At 34.1% G+C, this 16,097-nt stretch overlaps 1 protein-coding gene across 2 annotated transcripts; it reads left to right on the forward strand.

Moving 5' to 3' along the window:
* The first annotated feature begins 10,301 nt into the window (after window positions 1-10,301).
* Window positions 10,302-16,058, forward strand: LOC132914986 (2-phosphoxylose phosphatase 1). Of its 2 annotated transcripts, XM_060974579.1 has the most exons (5): window positions 10,302-10,443; window positions 11,339-12,586; window positions 13,065-13,232; window positions 13,319-13,884; window positions 13,954-16,058. In XM_060974579.1, the coding sequence occupies exons 2-5, from the start codon at window positions 12,496-12,498 to the stop codon at window positions 14,695-14,697; spliced, it is 1,569 nt and encodes a 522-aa protein (XP_060830562.1). In that variant the 5' UTR covers window positions 10,302-10,443; window positions 11,339-12,495; the 3' UTR covers window positions 14,698-16,058. The 2 variants fall into 2 exon arrangements, with proteins under 2 accessions (XP_060830562.1, XP_060830561.1); XM_060974578.1 differs by lacking the exon at window positions 10,302-10,443 and having other exon boundaries at window positions 11,248-12,586.
* Window positions 16,059-16,097: the final 39 nt, after the last annotated feature.

The following is a 16,097-nucleotide window of genomic DNA, read 5'->3' on the forward strand; positions in this document are numbered from 1 at the left end:
GCAAAGTGGGAAATGAAACTAATTGTAGGAGAATGTGTGCGATAATATCGCGGTATTTTGTATCTTTTGTAGAAGATTTTTGGACAGTGTTGAAAGATAAGCCGGTGGAACGAACCACGAAACGAAGCTCGCGAGAGGATAGAGTAACTAATACGTTCCAATTTACGTAACGAAACGTTCAGACCGGAGAAATTACACCTGAATAGCATGTGACACGCAACAAACGAATGCTGCACAAGTTTCATTAACGTCCATTAAGATCATTTCGCCGGTGAGATGCGAGTTTCACGTTACAGAGTAAGAGGAGAGATTAATGCCCTTCTAATACGAATTTCTGTCTCTATAATTAGCCAGGATAGCAATTTACGATTTAGAGATAAGGAAGAACGAAGCAGGAAGCCATCCAACTCTTCTGACCGGAGAAAATGCTCTATCCGGCTATTTAGCGGACGAACAAAGGCCACGTTGTTACTTATAGCTGTATACTAGGCTGCATACTATGTGCAATGATTGCGTATTATACGATCGAATGAGAATAGAGTGGTAGATGATTTTTGTTGACTTTTTAATTTTCTTTCTTTTGCTTTTTCAATTCGTGCCAGCCCTGTCAGCTACAAGGAAGCAGTGAGTTAATGTGCTTACGTAGTTGAGTTGGAAACCTTATTAGACACAGAGACATAAATCTACGAAGTTGGAAAAGCTCAGTAAAATAAAAAGGATATACGTGTGTAGAATTTATTTATTCAGAAATATTAGAAATTAAAGTTCCCAATGATTTCTATCCTAAATGATAAATTTATTGATAGATGCATCTATTTACAATGGATCAAACAGGAAACGATGGCTATTTAACATGAACCAATTACAGAAATGTGCTATAACTAAGACAACTAAATAGATAATTCACAAGTCACAACTAATAGTTTACAATTCATAACAACTTGCCAACTTCACTCTCGACTCCTCACAACTCGACTCTTAGTTAACGACTGCCGATTAATTCGTCTTTCTCCCTTGAGCATCCCTTTGCCTTTTCTCATACCCCCACCACGTACGCCTCCTTCCGCGTATTCGACTGAAAAACCGACGACACATTGATGGGCCGTTTGATCCATTCAAGTTTCCCGACTCTTTTGACCTGTCGGCACTTAGGTTTTCTCGCAACATTGTTTATAGTTCATCCGATATTTCATAGACAGTCTGCCATTCCTCATAAAAGATATAACTTAGAAAAAAAACGAAGCTGGCACCCCGCTGGGGGTAGCCGCCCACATGCTATATTTATTTTTTATTTTTATTTTTTTTTTTTCTTCACCAACAAGATATAACACTTTACCAAATGTCCATAAGGACAAATTGTAAAATAACCAAAATAAAATAAAAAAAAAAAAAAGTCTGTCCATGATACCACACGTATATATATTTAATACGGAAAATCAAAGAAAGACAGAGGAGTTGATAACATAAGACTGATCGAGAATCAGAATCGAATTTCATACCGAAAACAAAGCTGGCAAAATAGATAAAATTAGTCGATAACCAAAATCGAAGTAAATTACATAATATCAAGTCACAGCTGATAGTATAAAATAAATTGGTAATCAAAATCAAATTAATTTAAAACCAAAGTCGAAGAGAGAAAGAGAAGTTGGTGATGTAAAACTGATTGAGAGTGAAATTAGAATTTAATACCAAAACCAAAGTAATTTAAAACCAAGTGAAAGCTGGTAGTATAAAATAAGTTGATGACCAAAGTCAAATTAATATAAAACCAAAATCGAAGAAAGAAAGAGAAATTGCCAATAGAAAATTGACTGATAACCGTACGTGGTTTTAAAATTACGAAACACAAAATACGTGACTTATGATATTTTTCTCCTGTTTCTCATTCTTTTAAACAACCATCAAACCGTACTTCGCCAAGCTCTAATTCTCGCAATTTACGAATTTTCTATGTTAATCCGACACGTCCCCGTTCTCAAGATTACTGTAATACGACCGACAATCGTTCAAGTAGAATAAACAGCTTCTATGGGGAACAATATAAAGACCTTCGGGCCTCATAATGACGATAATCGCGCCACAAAATCAACACCAACTTCCATTATATTTTTTCAACGTGTCATTTCCGACAGTTTATCCAATTATTACATTCGAAACGCACGAATATTATTTTTAGACACCGTGTAGAACCGAATACCTTCGAGAAAGAAAATGATTTATGAAGGAGAGTCAGACGATGATAATACAGCTTCCGCGAGGCTGACAGGTGTCGATGATCGTATCGAGAACAAGAATCGATGTTTCTGCGCGTTCTCTACCTGTCCAGGCACCTGCACTACTTCCAGCAGGAGATCATCGAGGAGAGAGAAGAAATTGGAGAATCGGAGGAGCTTTGCCCGATGATTTATAAATTCCACGACAGAGACGAAGAATGCAACTTTCGCTTAGATCGATCGAGGGTGAAAGAAATAGATAATCTCGTGTTTCTTTAATGCAAACGTCGAAACGTTACGACAAAGTAATCTTTGTAAATATTTAAAAAAAGTGACAGCGTTAGACGTTATTGGTATACTGCGGATTTTGATGTATTTATGAGAAATTGAAAAGAAATTTAAAGCTGTAATATTGCACCGAATGCACGTGATATAGAAAAATAATAAAAATGATAAAAATATTGTTGGTAAGTGAAAGGACAATTTTCTATTTAGATTCGAGTTCTTTAATCGTATTTATAAAAATACGAATAATAAATAAATGCGCGCAATCTAGTTATTACGTTATCTCAGACTGAAAATACTCGATAAATGTGACCATGAAGTTCCGAAATTGTCCTTGCTCTACCTAAGTACATACTTCAAATTGTGCAAGGGTAATTTACTTTCATTCCTACTTGTCTTCGTTTGAGTTACACCAATTCCGACAGAAATGCACGTCCGCTGATTGCAATCTGGATGATAACATACTAAAAATGCCAACTATCTGACGTAATAATCCGTGTTTTGCTAGAACCAGCTTTGTATTGCATGAAACCGTGCAAGTAAAGCATTATGAAATCGATTAGAAATCTAGGTGTCAACAGCACTCATGACTGTCATATGCGAAAAATAGGGACGAGTACGACTTTCTCTAGATACGATGATTTTCTTCGTTCTTTTTCAAATCACATCAATTCTTAACTGTCTGCCACTTTCTCGAACCAAATCTTTTCACAAGATTTTACTTTTCGTAGTAAATTTACGAAACTTAATATAAAATAAATATATAGCAAGCTATAATATGTAAAGGAAGTTTGCAATACCAGCTAATTAACTTATATTGTTTGCTATATAATTCACAATTGTGGTGCAGTTAGTAGTTATATATCAAATAATAATGATTACCTGAGTCTCACCACGTGGAGATAGCTGCACATAGAGACTCGTCCTGAAGATACAGAAAATTTCAATTAAATCTTGAACCGATGGTATAAATTTAATATCGACAGTGAAAAGCAAACAAAGAAAAATGGAATATGGAACGTTTTCTGTGCAAGAATTTTTAAAACGAACGATAACCGCGAATCAATTTTAATTAACGCGCAGCAAATTCAAACGTTTATAAAATTACTGTTTCATTAATTAATCGAAAATATTGTAGACGAGAAAATTGTAACTCTAGTAACGACCGGCTACTGTTTACACACTAAAATAACGAAATAAAATCTTGATATATATTTCAAATGAATTAATATTCTATAAATGTTATATTTTCCATTTTTTCATTTAGTAAAAAAATTTTTGTATCGTATAATGCAAACATATTCGTATCTCATCCCTCAGTTTTTTACAAATGCAATATACATGAAATTACAAAATGAAACCATTTAAAAATCAGTTTAAGTAATACAATACCAACTTACAAATATTCATCGGTATTAAACCGATACATTGCAGTATTTCCACTGTAAAACGCCTAAAGGGATGCTGGAAAAGAAATAAGATCGAAAAGCCAGAAGGGCGATCCACTCGATACAACACCGAACAAACCGTGAGTGGAACGTTTTTCTATTTCGCAACGCTAATTTACTAAATCTGTAGTCATAAAATAAAAACTTTTCAAAATAAACCGCGAAGGGTGCTTTATTACATTTGCAATTATATTTAATTTGGTCTTAAGAAAAAAAGAAAAAATAGAAAAAAATGAAAAATTCGCGAAAGCACACACCTCAGCAAGGTGTTCATTAGTCACGCAACGCTAATAAACACTAATCTATGCACTCATATTTCAACATACGCAACGCTAATACCGAGACGCCCAAGTGCAGCCACGTTCGAAGCTGCTGATGCACGACCACCTCTGTGCAACTGTCTTAGCTGCTTCAGGTGATCCAGGAACGAGAATAGGCTTCCACAATTCCAGTGGAAGATTTTGGGCATTTTATAGACGCAACGCTACATACAAGAACGCGATCATTCGTCAACGCAACGCTAATTGAAAAAATTATGAAAGCAGTCCCGACGAAATACATCGCAACGCTAATTCTTAAAAAGGATTTAATGTAAGTTACTATTACTAGATTGAATAAAAGCTACTTCAATTATAATCGATAATGGCAAACCGTGGTACTACGAAATTAATCCAAAATTAACATCGTTTTAATTTAACTTTAAATAAAACAAAACGCGAGCAACTCTAATTTTACGCTTTAATAAGTTCTAGCAATTCACGATCGAAAATACCGAAAACAATCGCGACATTTTATAATTCGTAACACTAAAGCAAACGCGATAATTTTTTCATCGCAACTCTAGTTCAAACCGTGATTAATCGTTCGCAACGCTAATGCAATTAACGCGACTAGCCCAAATGACGAAGGGCCGACATATACGTCGACAGCAAACAAATTACAACTAATACCACTACAAATACTAAAGACGAGCACAGTGATAAAATAGTAACAAGAATGACTTCCCATGCTCTGTATCCGGATGACCCAGAGGATGGGCATCCATTGGTAGTTGCCCTCTTGAGTGACAGTTTGCCGGGCCTCTTCGGCTCGTAGCCTCTTCTTTCTTCGGGCGCGATGCCCGCTGAAACTTACATCTAGGCTCGAGACTTTCTAAATCGCAAACCAAAAAATAACTTATAAAGGTGAAATAAAAATATAAATCGCGGAAGCTGGCCCAAAAGCATATGGATGAACAACGATCGCAGCGATCGCTGTCCGTTCGCATGTGCGTGCTCGAGCAATACGTAAACGCTCGTTTCGAAACCTACTCGCGACCACGATCGCGAAATTCAAAAAATCGATCAACTATGCCAGAGACGTGGCATTCTCCCCCGTGCCAGGCTTCGCCATCGATTTTTCAAATTACGTTTCCTTAAATAGATTGGACACGCGAGAATGAGCCTACCCGACCAGAGAGAGAGATCACACCAACGCACTCGCTCCACGATTCTCACACATAACACTCGGGCGCAAGAACCTACACTAGAGAGGACGTCCCGGGACACCTCCGACACCCGAGCTTCACACACAACTCGCACACTCTAAGGTACGTACCATTTTGCTGAAATCGACTGACGAAAGTTTGCGACCATTCCTAACGACGCAATAAAAGTAAGTCCTAACTGTAATTCGTATAAATGATAGGTGGTACGAAATTTGGTACCAGTTATTATAACTCAATGATAAGATTAATAACACTACTGTCTTTAATTTGCTATATTTAAAAGCGAATCTGTTTCTTATCATTATCATCTTTAAGTTTATAACGAACGGAATAATAGCTAAAACGACGCAATTCCACAGCCTAACCACACGCACAATGTGGAAAGTACGTCGTTCACGATACGCTAACGTATCGTCAGTCGCTTAGAAATTGTTATAAATTTGTCGATGGTCATCGTACCCGTTGCCTTTCTCTCACCCAAGTAGCACCTGAGCACGTGAGTGAGGTCCTGGCAACGAACACGGAAGGGGTTAAACCTGAAAATCCTAACTAAAAAAGATATTTATGCATCTATTTTGTATTTAACGGGCTAATCGTCCTTCATTTTGCAATTTCAAATTTTATCTCAAATTATTATCACTGTATACTCTACTTTATTAATTTAATGAATCACCAGAATTCTAATATTGAATGTGTTTATAAAAAGCAATACAACGATTATTCGCTCAAATAATTGACTCTAAACTCTAACAAATTATTGAAACTTTAATATCGAAAGAAAAAATAAACGGAATAAGAAATTTATTTAATAATTGAATCAAGATAAGATACTAATGCCAACAACCTCAGGCGATCCCTTCGTCGAAGCACAATTTGAAAAGTATGAAAGCAGTACAGAAAACTTGTTGCTTCGATTCCGAGATCTGCCTGTCGCGAAATTTCTTCTTGCCCATAAAATTCAAGACATTTTTGTGCGGAAAGACTAAGCTTTAATATCTTTGTATTTTTTAAATTAATACTCAAATACAAATATAAAAAGTAAACAATTAATAAAAATAATTTCCTCTTTTAATGCAACGAAGTCGGAGGATATCCGACTTCTCCACGAAATGTTCAATTGTCAACCCAACAGTTATCATTTATTCAAATATTCACATCTCATTTATATACGTATATTTGTATGGTTATTTGACTTCTGCAAATATACATTTTTAGTATATTCTGATTTTAAAAGTAATTATAGTGAACATATCTTCAATCGCAAATATGCAAATTAATTCTTAATATTATATCGTTTGTATCAATTAAAACCATTATATTAATACTATTAATATAAAAACAAATAATATAATACAAAAACGCGATGCGCAAGAAGACCTATCCTCAACTAATAAATAACACATGGAAAAAGGAAATGTTACTACTCACGAGTATAATAAATACCCGCGGTCACTGTGCTCGCAAAAAATTCTACGTAATACAACCAATCACCCGTGCCGATTCGGACCTTTCGTCCTACGACATGATTGAGTGACCGGAGGAACAAAAATACATGCGACTCACCACAGATGCGAAGAACTGTCATCGATGTTGATCGTGATAGCCCAGAAAATCATTATCAATGACGTCATCGAACAGAAACCATCGAAACCCATGGCACAAGTGCAGGTTACAAACAATCTGTAATAAAATATTCAATATCACAATTTGTTCTTACGTTGTTTGTCGATATAAAATAAAGATAAAAATTGGTATTCTAATAATCTAAAAGTTATACTTTATTCGATAATAATTGAAGCAACACGTATGCACAAATATTTAACTACATAATTGGAATATAATATTCAAAGCTTCCATACACTCAATAAGTTATTTGTACATTGCTGTATAGCAATTGTGTAGCAAAGATTAGCATTGGTTCGATAAAAAAAGAAAATAAACATGTACATACGTCTGCCTTTGTTATAATAACTCGATCATTACCAAATCTGCATAAGAAGTCAAGCAATTGATTATTGATCATCTGCAGCGCCGTTTTTGTATCGATTTGAATTATCGATTATGAATCTCCCATAGCCTCAGTGCTGTAAGACGTTAGTCTTACATCAGCGAATAATCTATACAAAAAGAAACCAACAATTTCAAGTAAATGTACAAAAAACCAATAACTTATAATATTTGAACAAATTATAACAAAATAAATCAATAATAGAATTCAATTATGCTTCAGAGGCCCGAAATATAAAGTATCGATGACTCTAATCGTCAAATATACGATCAACGATAAAAGTACAAAGAAACTTCGGAAAGTTACTTAATTTTACTAAAAATGATGATTGATAAGTGAATAAATAAAAACGTACTATTTATATGATGTTGATAGAAGTGTAAAAATAATGATAAAATCGAAATCAAGGTATTAATAATGACGATGTGACGCTGGCTCCACGAATTTCAATGCTAATCCTAAATTACCAATCGTGGAGACTCTGTAATAGCTTCCGCCAATAGGAGCGCTCGGTTTGAGTTTGCAATATTTTCTACCAATAGGAACGGACTACCTTTTACATGAGCGCGCGACAATTCAATCTAATCAAATGGTCAAATTAATTAAATTGTTAAATAAACAACATATTTAAGATAATGTTCATTACCAATTGCGAATAAAATTATGCTTTTAACGGAAAATTTTCGTATATTATACGAATACCTATCTATTATTAAATAAAATATGGAATAGTACAGTAGGCTATAGTAAAAGTAACACTACGATATATTATTTAAATATTCATACTGCTATTAATATATATATTATTAATATGTAATTAAAACATACAATAATTAAAACATATTAACAAATAGAAGAAAAAAATAAGAAAAATTATTCTACCATGCTTTATGAATATATCTATTTAATAGAAATGTTATTATTATTAAAAATTATTAATAATTAATAACTTAGAATAGTTGTTGAGAATTGATAGCAAAATTATAATAAAAAAAGAAATTTCTTTAATCGAAAATAATTCTTTGTTATTGTTTACTTTGCTATTAATTGATGTATAAATTCAAAAATTGTACATATGTAATATTAGAGAAAAAATGAAAGTAGTTTTAGTTGTTTCACAAAATATAACTGTATAATATTCAAAGATGCTTACATTCTTGGCTTTTGAAGCACCACTATGTTTCCAGGAAGCAGGAAGAAGGAAAAGGAGTGACGAATCTTTAACAAAATATGACAGTTGATTAAATTGATGAATAGATGACATATTTAAGAAAATATCCATTAACAATTATGAATAAAATTATGATCTAATGGGAAATTTATGTTATGCAAGTATACCTGTCTATCATTAAATAAAATCTGCTATTAGTAAAAGTATCATTATAGTATTTAGATGTATCATTATAGTATAATAGATGTTTCTGTTAAATTTTAATTTAATCTAGTCAAATAAAATTGATTGATTACATAATACATAGAAAAGGTAATTACATATGGAAGCATTCTTTAGCATAAAATAACTACAATCGTACTTTGGAGAGTTCATATATTTATCATATATTTATAATCATATTATATTTATTTATAACCATATTTTCGAGAAGGAAAGTTTTAATAATCATATATCAACAGACTGCTGGAAAAATAACATAATTAATTAAAGAATACTATTCAAAAAATCAGTTTAGAATAAAAAATTTGCAGAATAATGATTAATTACTCGATTATTTAACAATAAAATATCTCTTTTCTTTTAAAACTTAGTTAATAATCTTTAATAGATAAAATATTGCTTATGTGTACTGCATACTATCAAAAAAGGATTAAAGCCTTCTTTTGAACTAATATAAAGGTAATAAGATGCCATGTCTATTCTATACCTCGTCTATGGTAGAAATCTAATTTCACAGTGATGTAACTGTGTCGATTATTATCCGTCGTGATGATCGTCGTGCTTGATCTTGTAGCCTTGGCAAGATCATTGCCACCATAACGATGGCGCGAAAAGCAATCGGTGATTATGCGCGCCTCTATTGCGGAATGCTCTGCATTTAATTGTGTATAATGGCGCTCTACTTGTACGAACATGTCACGACAGAGGGCTTGATTTGATTAATAAAATGATCGTTCAAGGATCATCTTATTAGCATAGCATACGACCTTGTATCTTTCGCCATCTTACTGGCACTTTTTATTATTGTATGTGATCTTATCGCTTTTTTCTTCGTGTTTAATTTTCGTTCCATTATACTGTTCGATTACCATGCATGAATCCTTGAAAATTTAGTTCAGTGACTCTGTCTCCACAGCCGAGTACTCGAGACTCCTTATGCAACTACAGTTTCCGTGTCCTTGCGTCAATCCAGATTTCAATTAAGAAATCGGGAATCTTTTTGTTTCGCAATCTATCCTCAACAATAATTCATCATCATTATTGCAAAAATACTAGTAGAACAAGCAATGGAAAGTAAAACTTTCCATAACTCTACTGTGTTTTTATAATATTCTTGTGCCTGCTGCGCCAGTTTTTTTACAGACCTATTACCCTATTATCCTAGACCTCGATAAAGCTATAATAAATACTGTCTATTTCAACTTAGCTAATTAAAATAGTCAATTCCAACCTTTTGTACTCAGAAACATCTTGATGCACACATTTTATATGGTGTGCTAAACGACAACGAGGAAACGGATGTCGACGTCACTTTGTAGCTCTAGGAGGAGCTGGGCACACGTGTGACGTACGTCTACCGTAAATATATTCTGCTTAAGGCTGATGGCTAGATTGTCCGTAGTTGATGTCTCGAGCTCTCATATCATGTCAGTTAGCTCGAGTTATCCGCGTAGCTCGCCTCGTGGAACCGTAATCAACTTCGTCTACGTCGTCTGCCGACTGATTACCAATTCAGTGCCTCCGCCTAGACATCCCCACCCTCTGTAGGTAGATGTTCGATAGCCAGAAATGGCAAAAAAAGTGGATCAGTGCTATGAAATACACTGGTGAATTATTCAGTTATCCGAATATCAAGTATCCGAGTTATTAAGCTAACTGATATTACTTATTATCTGTTTTCTTAGTTAACGAATCTCCAAGCTTCTCCGTGAAAACATTAATCTTCTTCCTCTGTAAAATATCGGATAGAAATAAGTACTGATAAGGATCTTAAAGTCGTCTAACATCTTTACTTTTTTTTATAACATATAATAAAATAAACTCTATAAATAAGTAGATAATAAAAAATATTAAAATATCAAAAGTATTGGAAGATGAAAGTAAAGCTCATCTTCGTTATATTATATATTTCATGTTTGCGTGAGATTTCATTACAGATTATTAAAATTAATTTGAAAGCATCAATAAAATGTTTCCAGAATAAGCAAGACAAGATTCAGACGTACACCTGAAATCGGAAATAGATACACCAGCGCCTGCGCTCCCAGCTCACCTATTTCCACTCTTTTAACCGAGAATCCGCGTTTGACAAAGATTTACCTAACGAATGCTCATACAAACACTCTATCCTAAAATAATTACTTTGTTCTTGCAATATATTTGTATAAAATTAGAATGAACGTTAAAAGTAATTAATGATATTTAATTAAAATTAAATTTTCTAAATATCAAGTTCAAATGTTGATCGTCATATCAAAAACTTTTTTTACATGTCTTTTCTCCTCCAACTATTTATACAAATAATATAATTAAATATATTGAATAATTAAATTAAAAAAAAGAAGTTAAAGTATAGAGACAAAAAGAGATTCCAAGTACTGCACGTGAAATTGTTAGTTATTTGTTCTTTCTTCTAGCATAGATTTTTATATTTTTCTGAGTCCAGTTAGATGAACCGTTGAATATCGCGCATTCTCATCGTTGAAGCAAACCTCTTTGCAGCTCTCTCGACCGCGGATCGAAATGGATTTAAAACAGAGACCAGGCCAATCGAGCTGCACACATTGCACGCACGCGCGCTTCGATAACCTACTGTCGCAAGGAGCGCGGCTTACCTGTCGTAGTCGCAGAAAAATGTTTTAGTAAGGTTGTAGCTTCGCTCGATCTTCGTTGTGAGTGATCTCTTTAAACTTTAATTCCTGAAGTAAAATGACTCAGATGTAAAAAGTGAAGATCGTTATCACGAAATGTCATCGGAACTCATTGATCCACGCTTGACGTATGATAATTCAATATTGTTATTATCATTGTAAAAACGCAAATTTGTAAATATGTATGAAAATTTGGTGATAATAATTGAAGAAGGGTAAATGTTCCGCGCGAAGGGAAGATTTTCCTTGAATTATTTTTGTGATAAAGGAGCTTCTGGGAAAGGGGTCGTTCATTGACTCTTTCAACTTGTTTTTTCATAATCAAATCGTCCAAACAATGCAGATAACGAGCCTGAAAGTATATAAAATTAAAGTGTAAAGAGATTTGCGAGGAAAAAGGGAAGCGCCTGCGCTCGATACTAACCTGCTGCGATTTAACGTGAGTACGGAGGTATTCGATATACTTTCCGCATCTCCTAGGAAGTTCTTACTAAATGTACAAACCTGTGAAATACTAAAATGATATTATAATCGTAAACAAATTCAACGAGAACCGTCAATATTACATCTACATGCAGTCCGTTAACTAACCGTAAACGAGGAACGATAATTAATTTAATATAAAAGCTCAACACCTTCAACGGCGATAAATCACGAAAATAAACAAATAATTAATAGTAAAATAAAATTAGTTTAAGGATAATGTCAGAGAGTAGGCCAGCATCTGCATCCGCCGAAGTATTCTGGTTGGAGCCAGTGTCGAGGAGGGACGTGAGAAATTCGCTTGACGACGTAGTTCACGGGATTCTCATCCCTTTGAGTTCTCCAAAAGCTATCAGGGTAGAATTATGCAGCAGGATCGTTGAGAAGAGAGGATGCAGCTTGGAGAAGTGTCGTTGAACCGGATTTACTCTGGTTGTTCGATTTGGTATTACCGTCAGCTACGTCCTCGACGTCGAGGTCGTGAGATTCAGGAACGTCCTGGCTGGGTCCAGGATCGGCCGCAGGATGTTGGCGGAAATGGTCCGACTTTCGTACCAGCATCGAGCGTTCTATTGCTATGTCATTCTCAGCGTGTGGATCTTTCTCCTCGTTGCTGGTAACTGAAGAAACCTGACATGTTTTCCCTCGATTTCTATTTTTTTTCTTTCTGTTTTCAGCATATATCCTAATTGTTCCATGCATTCGATATTTATTTTTGTAAGAAGTTTCATTTTTATTTATTATTGTATTTGTTTCTTTTCCTCTTTTAAGTATATAATAAATAATGCTTCTTTAAAAAGCACGTTGATATCAATGCATTATTTTATCGTAGCGTAAGCGTTTGTAAATAAACACACCTAACAATGCGATTAACTAGCACATACGCGATTTCACATTATCGGCTTTGTTGGCCTATTGTGAGCCGTATACGTAAACACGGTTAAAGAACCCTTTGCCATCTGATCTCTTTCTTGTTACTTCTTTTTATAGCAAGCAGATTGAATATCATCCTATCCTTTATATAAATGTTCATGTATATGGATTCCAAGGTAATGCAATTGTTTAAAATAAAACTGTTTTGTTAAATTATATAGGTATGTACAAGTACATCGGAATAGATGAAAAGAGCTCAGTGCAAGCCAGAGTTCTAGATAATGACATCTCCATCAGGGAATTTCCCAGGAATTTAAAAACTGATACGAGAACCAAAAAGATATTTCAATTTTGTAATCCTCCAAGTGATATTACAGCAGAAACAGAAGGTATAGCAAACAAAATATTTTGCAATTATTAAATAATCATTAATTAATAAAACAATGGAAGAATCATGCGGTTTTTCCATATTTAGGAAAGCTGGATGGGAATTTGACATTGGGAGGGATTTTAGTATTTGTTCGGCATGGAGACAGGGGTCCTTTGGCGCACATTCGAAATATAAGCATAGTAAATTGTGGTGGAGATTTTAATTCCATACCTGAATTAGAAAGTTTATACCAGAACTATGTGAACTTCTTGCAAAATGTCTCCAGCTACTCTAGAACTGCTTGGGCACAATTCTTGGGTCCGTTCCATGGTTTTCCTATGCTGCCCAGCAACTCTAAAGATTGCAGAATTGGTCAATTGACTACACTTGGCATTGGACAATTGTTAAAAACTGGAACCATACTTAGAAATGCTTATTATCACAAACTGAATCTGGGAAATGGTTCTATATCCAGCAAAGACATTGTTGTGTATAGCACTAGGTATCGAAGAACAGTCCAAAGCGCAGTTGCTTTACTCTATGCTCTACTGGAAACAGACGGTTTCCAAAATCTAGCCAAAATCACTATGCAAGAAAGTCAAAGCTATGCTTTTTGTAACACAGACTGTGCGTGTCCCGCTGCTGAAAAGTTCTTCAAACAACACCTAAAAGTAATTAAATTTTAGCCTCTATTATGAAGGTAACATTGAGTCTCCTTAACACAATGTTTCTTGTTACAGGAAATGTCTGATCATTTGAAATCTCATCCAGCGGTGGCTGAGCTTATACGACAGACTTCCAATGCAGTCTTCGAGATCCCTGATCAAGCCCAAATGACAGATCCAAATACTTTGAAGGATGCATTGTTAACATACATCTGCCATGGTGCTTCCTTGCCCTGCATAGATTTTAACACTCAGAAGGTTTGTGTAAAGACTGAACACGTAACAGGTTTGTTCACTTATACAGAATGGGAGTCTAAACAAGTGGCAAAGAGCAGCAGCCGTAGAAAATATGGATTGCTAAGAGCTTATGGACTACTTCGAAATATCGTTTCCTACATGCTACGAATTATCTCCGAGGCCAAACCCAAAATAGTTTTATACTCTGGCCATGACAAAACACTGGAATACCTCGCAACCGCACTTGGAATCTTTTCTGACAAGTTGACTATGCCACATTATGCTTCCCGCTTCGTAATCGAGGTCTATCGGATAAATCCGAAGAACGAAAACCACGTAGCCAGTGATTTCTACTTCCGAGTAGTGATTAATGGAAAAGATTTCACCCAAAAAATTCCGTTCTGCAGAAACGCAAATTTCTATAGTGTCAGTTACATCGAGCGCAATGAAGTGGAAAAAACGCGGCGAGATTCAAAATTGTGCCCGATTGAGACGATCATCAGACAACTTCACGACGATTATTTCGGACCATTCAATGCAACTAACTTCAAGGATGCGTGTACCAATCATAAGCGCGGATAATTAAAAGATCGGTTCTAAAATTTCCAGATAAAAATTTTTGATCAAAGGCTATAATTTGTTTAACACGTTGATTGTCACATCGATGACACACGTTTTACCAAATATTTTAGAATGCTTAAAATAATATAAATTTCATGGAAAAGATTTTCAACAACGTAAATAACTTAGATAATATTACCAGTAAAATCCGGAATTTTACACAAATTCATATTTTTAAACTCATATAAAAAATTCATATATGAATATAATTACGATAATAAATACGAATATAAATATGAATATAATTACAACAATAAATAAAATACAGACTCAGTAAAAAGTTGCTTTACCTCTGCATTATACTTTGGATATTTCATATATTTTTTCATATCATGTATATTCTGCGCAATTTTCCACTTTCAAATTTTCTATAGATGCATAAAAATTAGCACTCTAATTATCTGAATAAAGTGCACAAATACGATGTAATATTTTGTAAAAACTAATGTTATGGTGTAGCACATTTCGTATAAAATATATAAAATTCGCGTGGCAGTCAACGTGTCGACATTCTAGCGAGAAATCAAAGAAATGACAAACAATTAGGAACTGAAATCGAACATTCTACAAGCTCCTTATACTTAAACCGGAAGCGAGACGCAACGCAATGTATATTTGAATCTTCATACGAATAAGTAATAAGTCCTAACGTTTGAATATTTTATGACGAAAGTATTAAAAATTTATGAAAACGAATTACAACGTACGCCCATCGAATTTCTTTTATCGTTAAGAAATCGATGCTTTATTACGGAAATATCAAAGTATAAAATATGAAAAAATTGATAGTAAAATTTGCACTGTTTAGATACTATGTCTTCGAACGAATAAGAAAAAGGAAGCCTTACATTCTTAGATTACGTCTTACAAAATCGATTGTAGCTTTAAATATACATATATATACATATAAAGCTAGATGATCGCCATATATTTTATCACACATCTCACTGTACATATGTAAATAACTTTTGTCAAGCAGAAATTGTGTTTAGCGTTTTCAATGTTGTTGAGGAAATTATAGAATCCTATGTAATTCCCCGTCTTTGCCATTGTTAATTAGTATCATTTCCTCGTTAACGTAAAATTAGTTCTCGTTAAATTTACAATGGACCAGAATCCTCGTATAAGAACGATCATACTTAAAGTGCTGTTAAAATCACTTATCTACTCACCAAAAAATTCCACAGGTCGAGACTAGCATCGCAAAGCTGTACAAAATGATATTTATCCAAAAAAGATATACGAGGCAATGAAATGTAAAATGAAATTATAGATACTTTCTTTTGTTAAAATACATAGTTATATCGTAAACTACTATAAAAGGATGATTCATTAATCTATTCCTATCAACAAATCACGAT

The sequence above is a fragment of the Bombus pascuorum genome, chromosome 15 (genome assembly GCF_905332965.1).
Source record: "Bombus pascuorum chromosome 15, iyBomPasc1.1, whole genome shotgun sequence".
Classification (NCBI taxonomy): Eukaryota; Metazoa; Arthropoda; class Insecta; order Hymenoptera; family Apidae; genus Bombus; species Bombus pascuorum.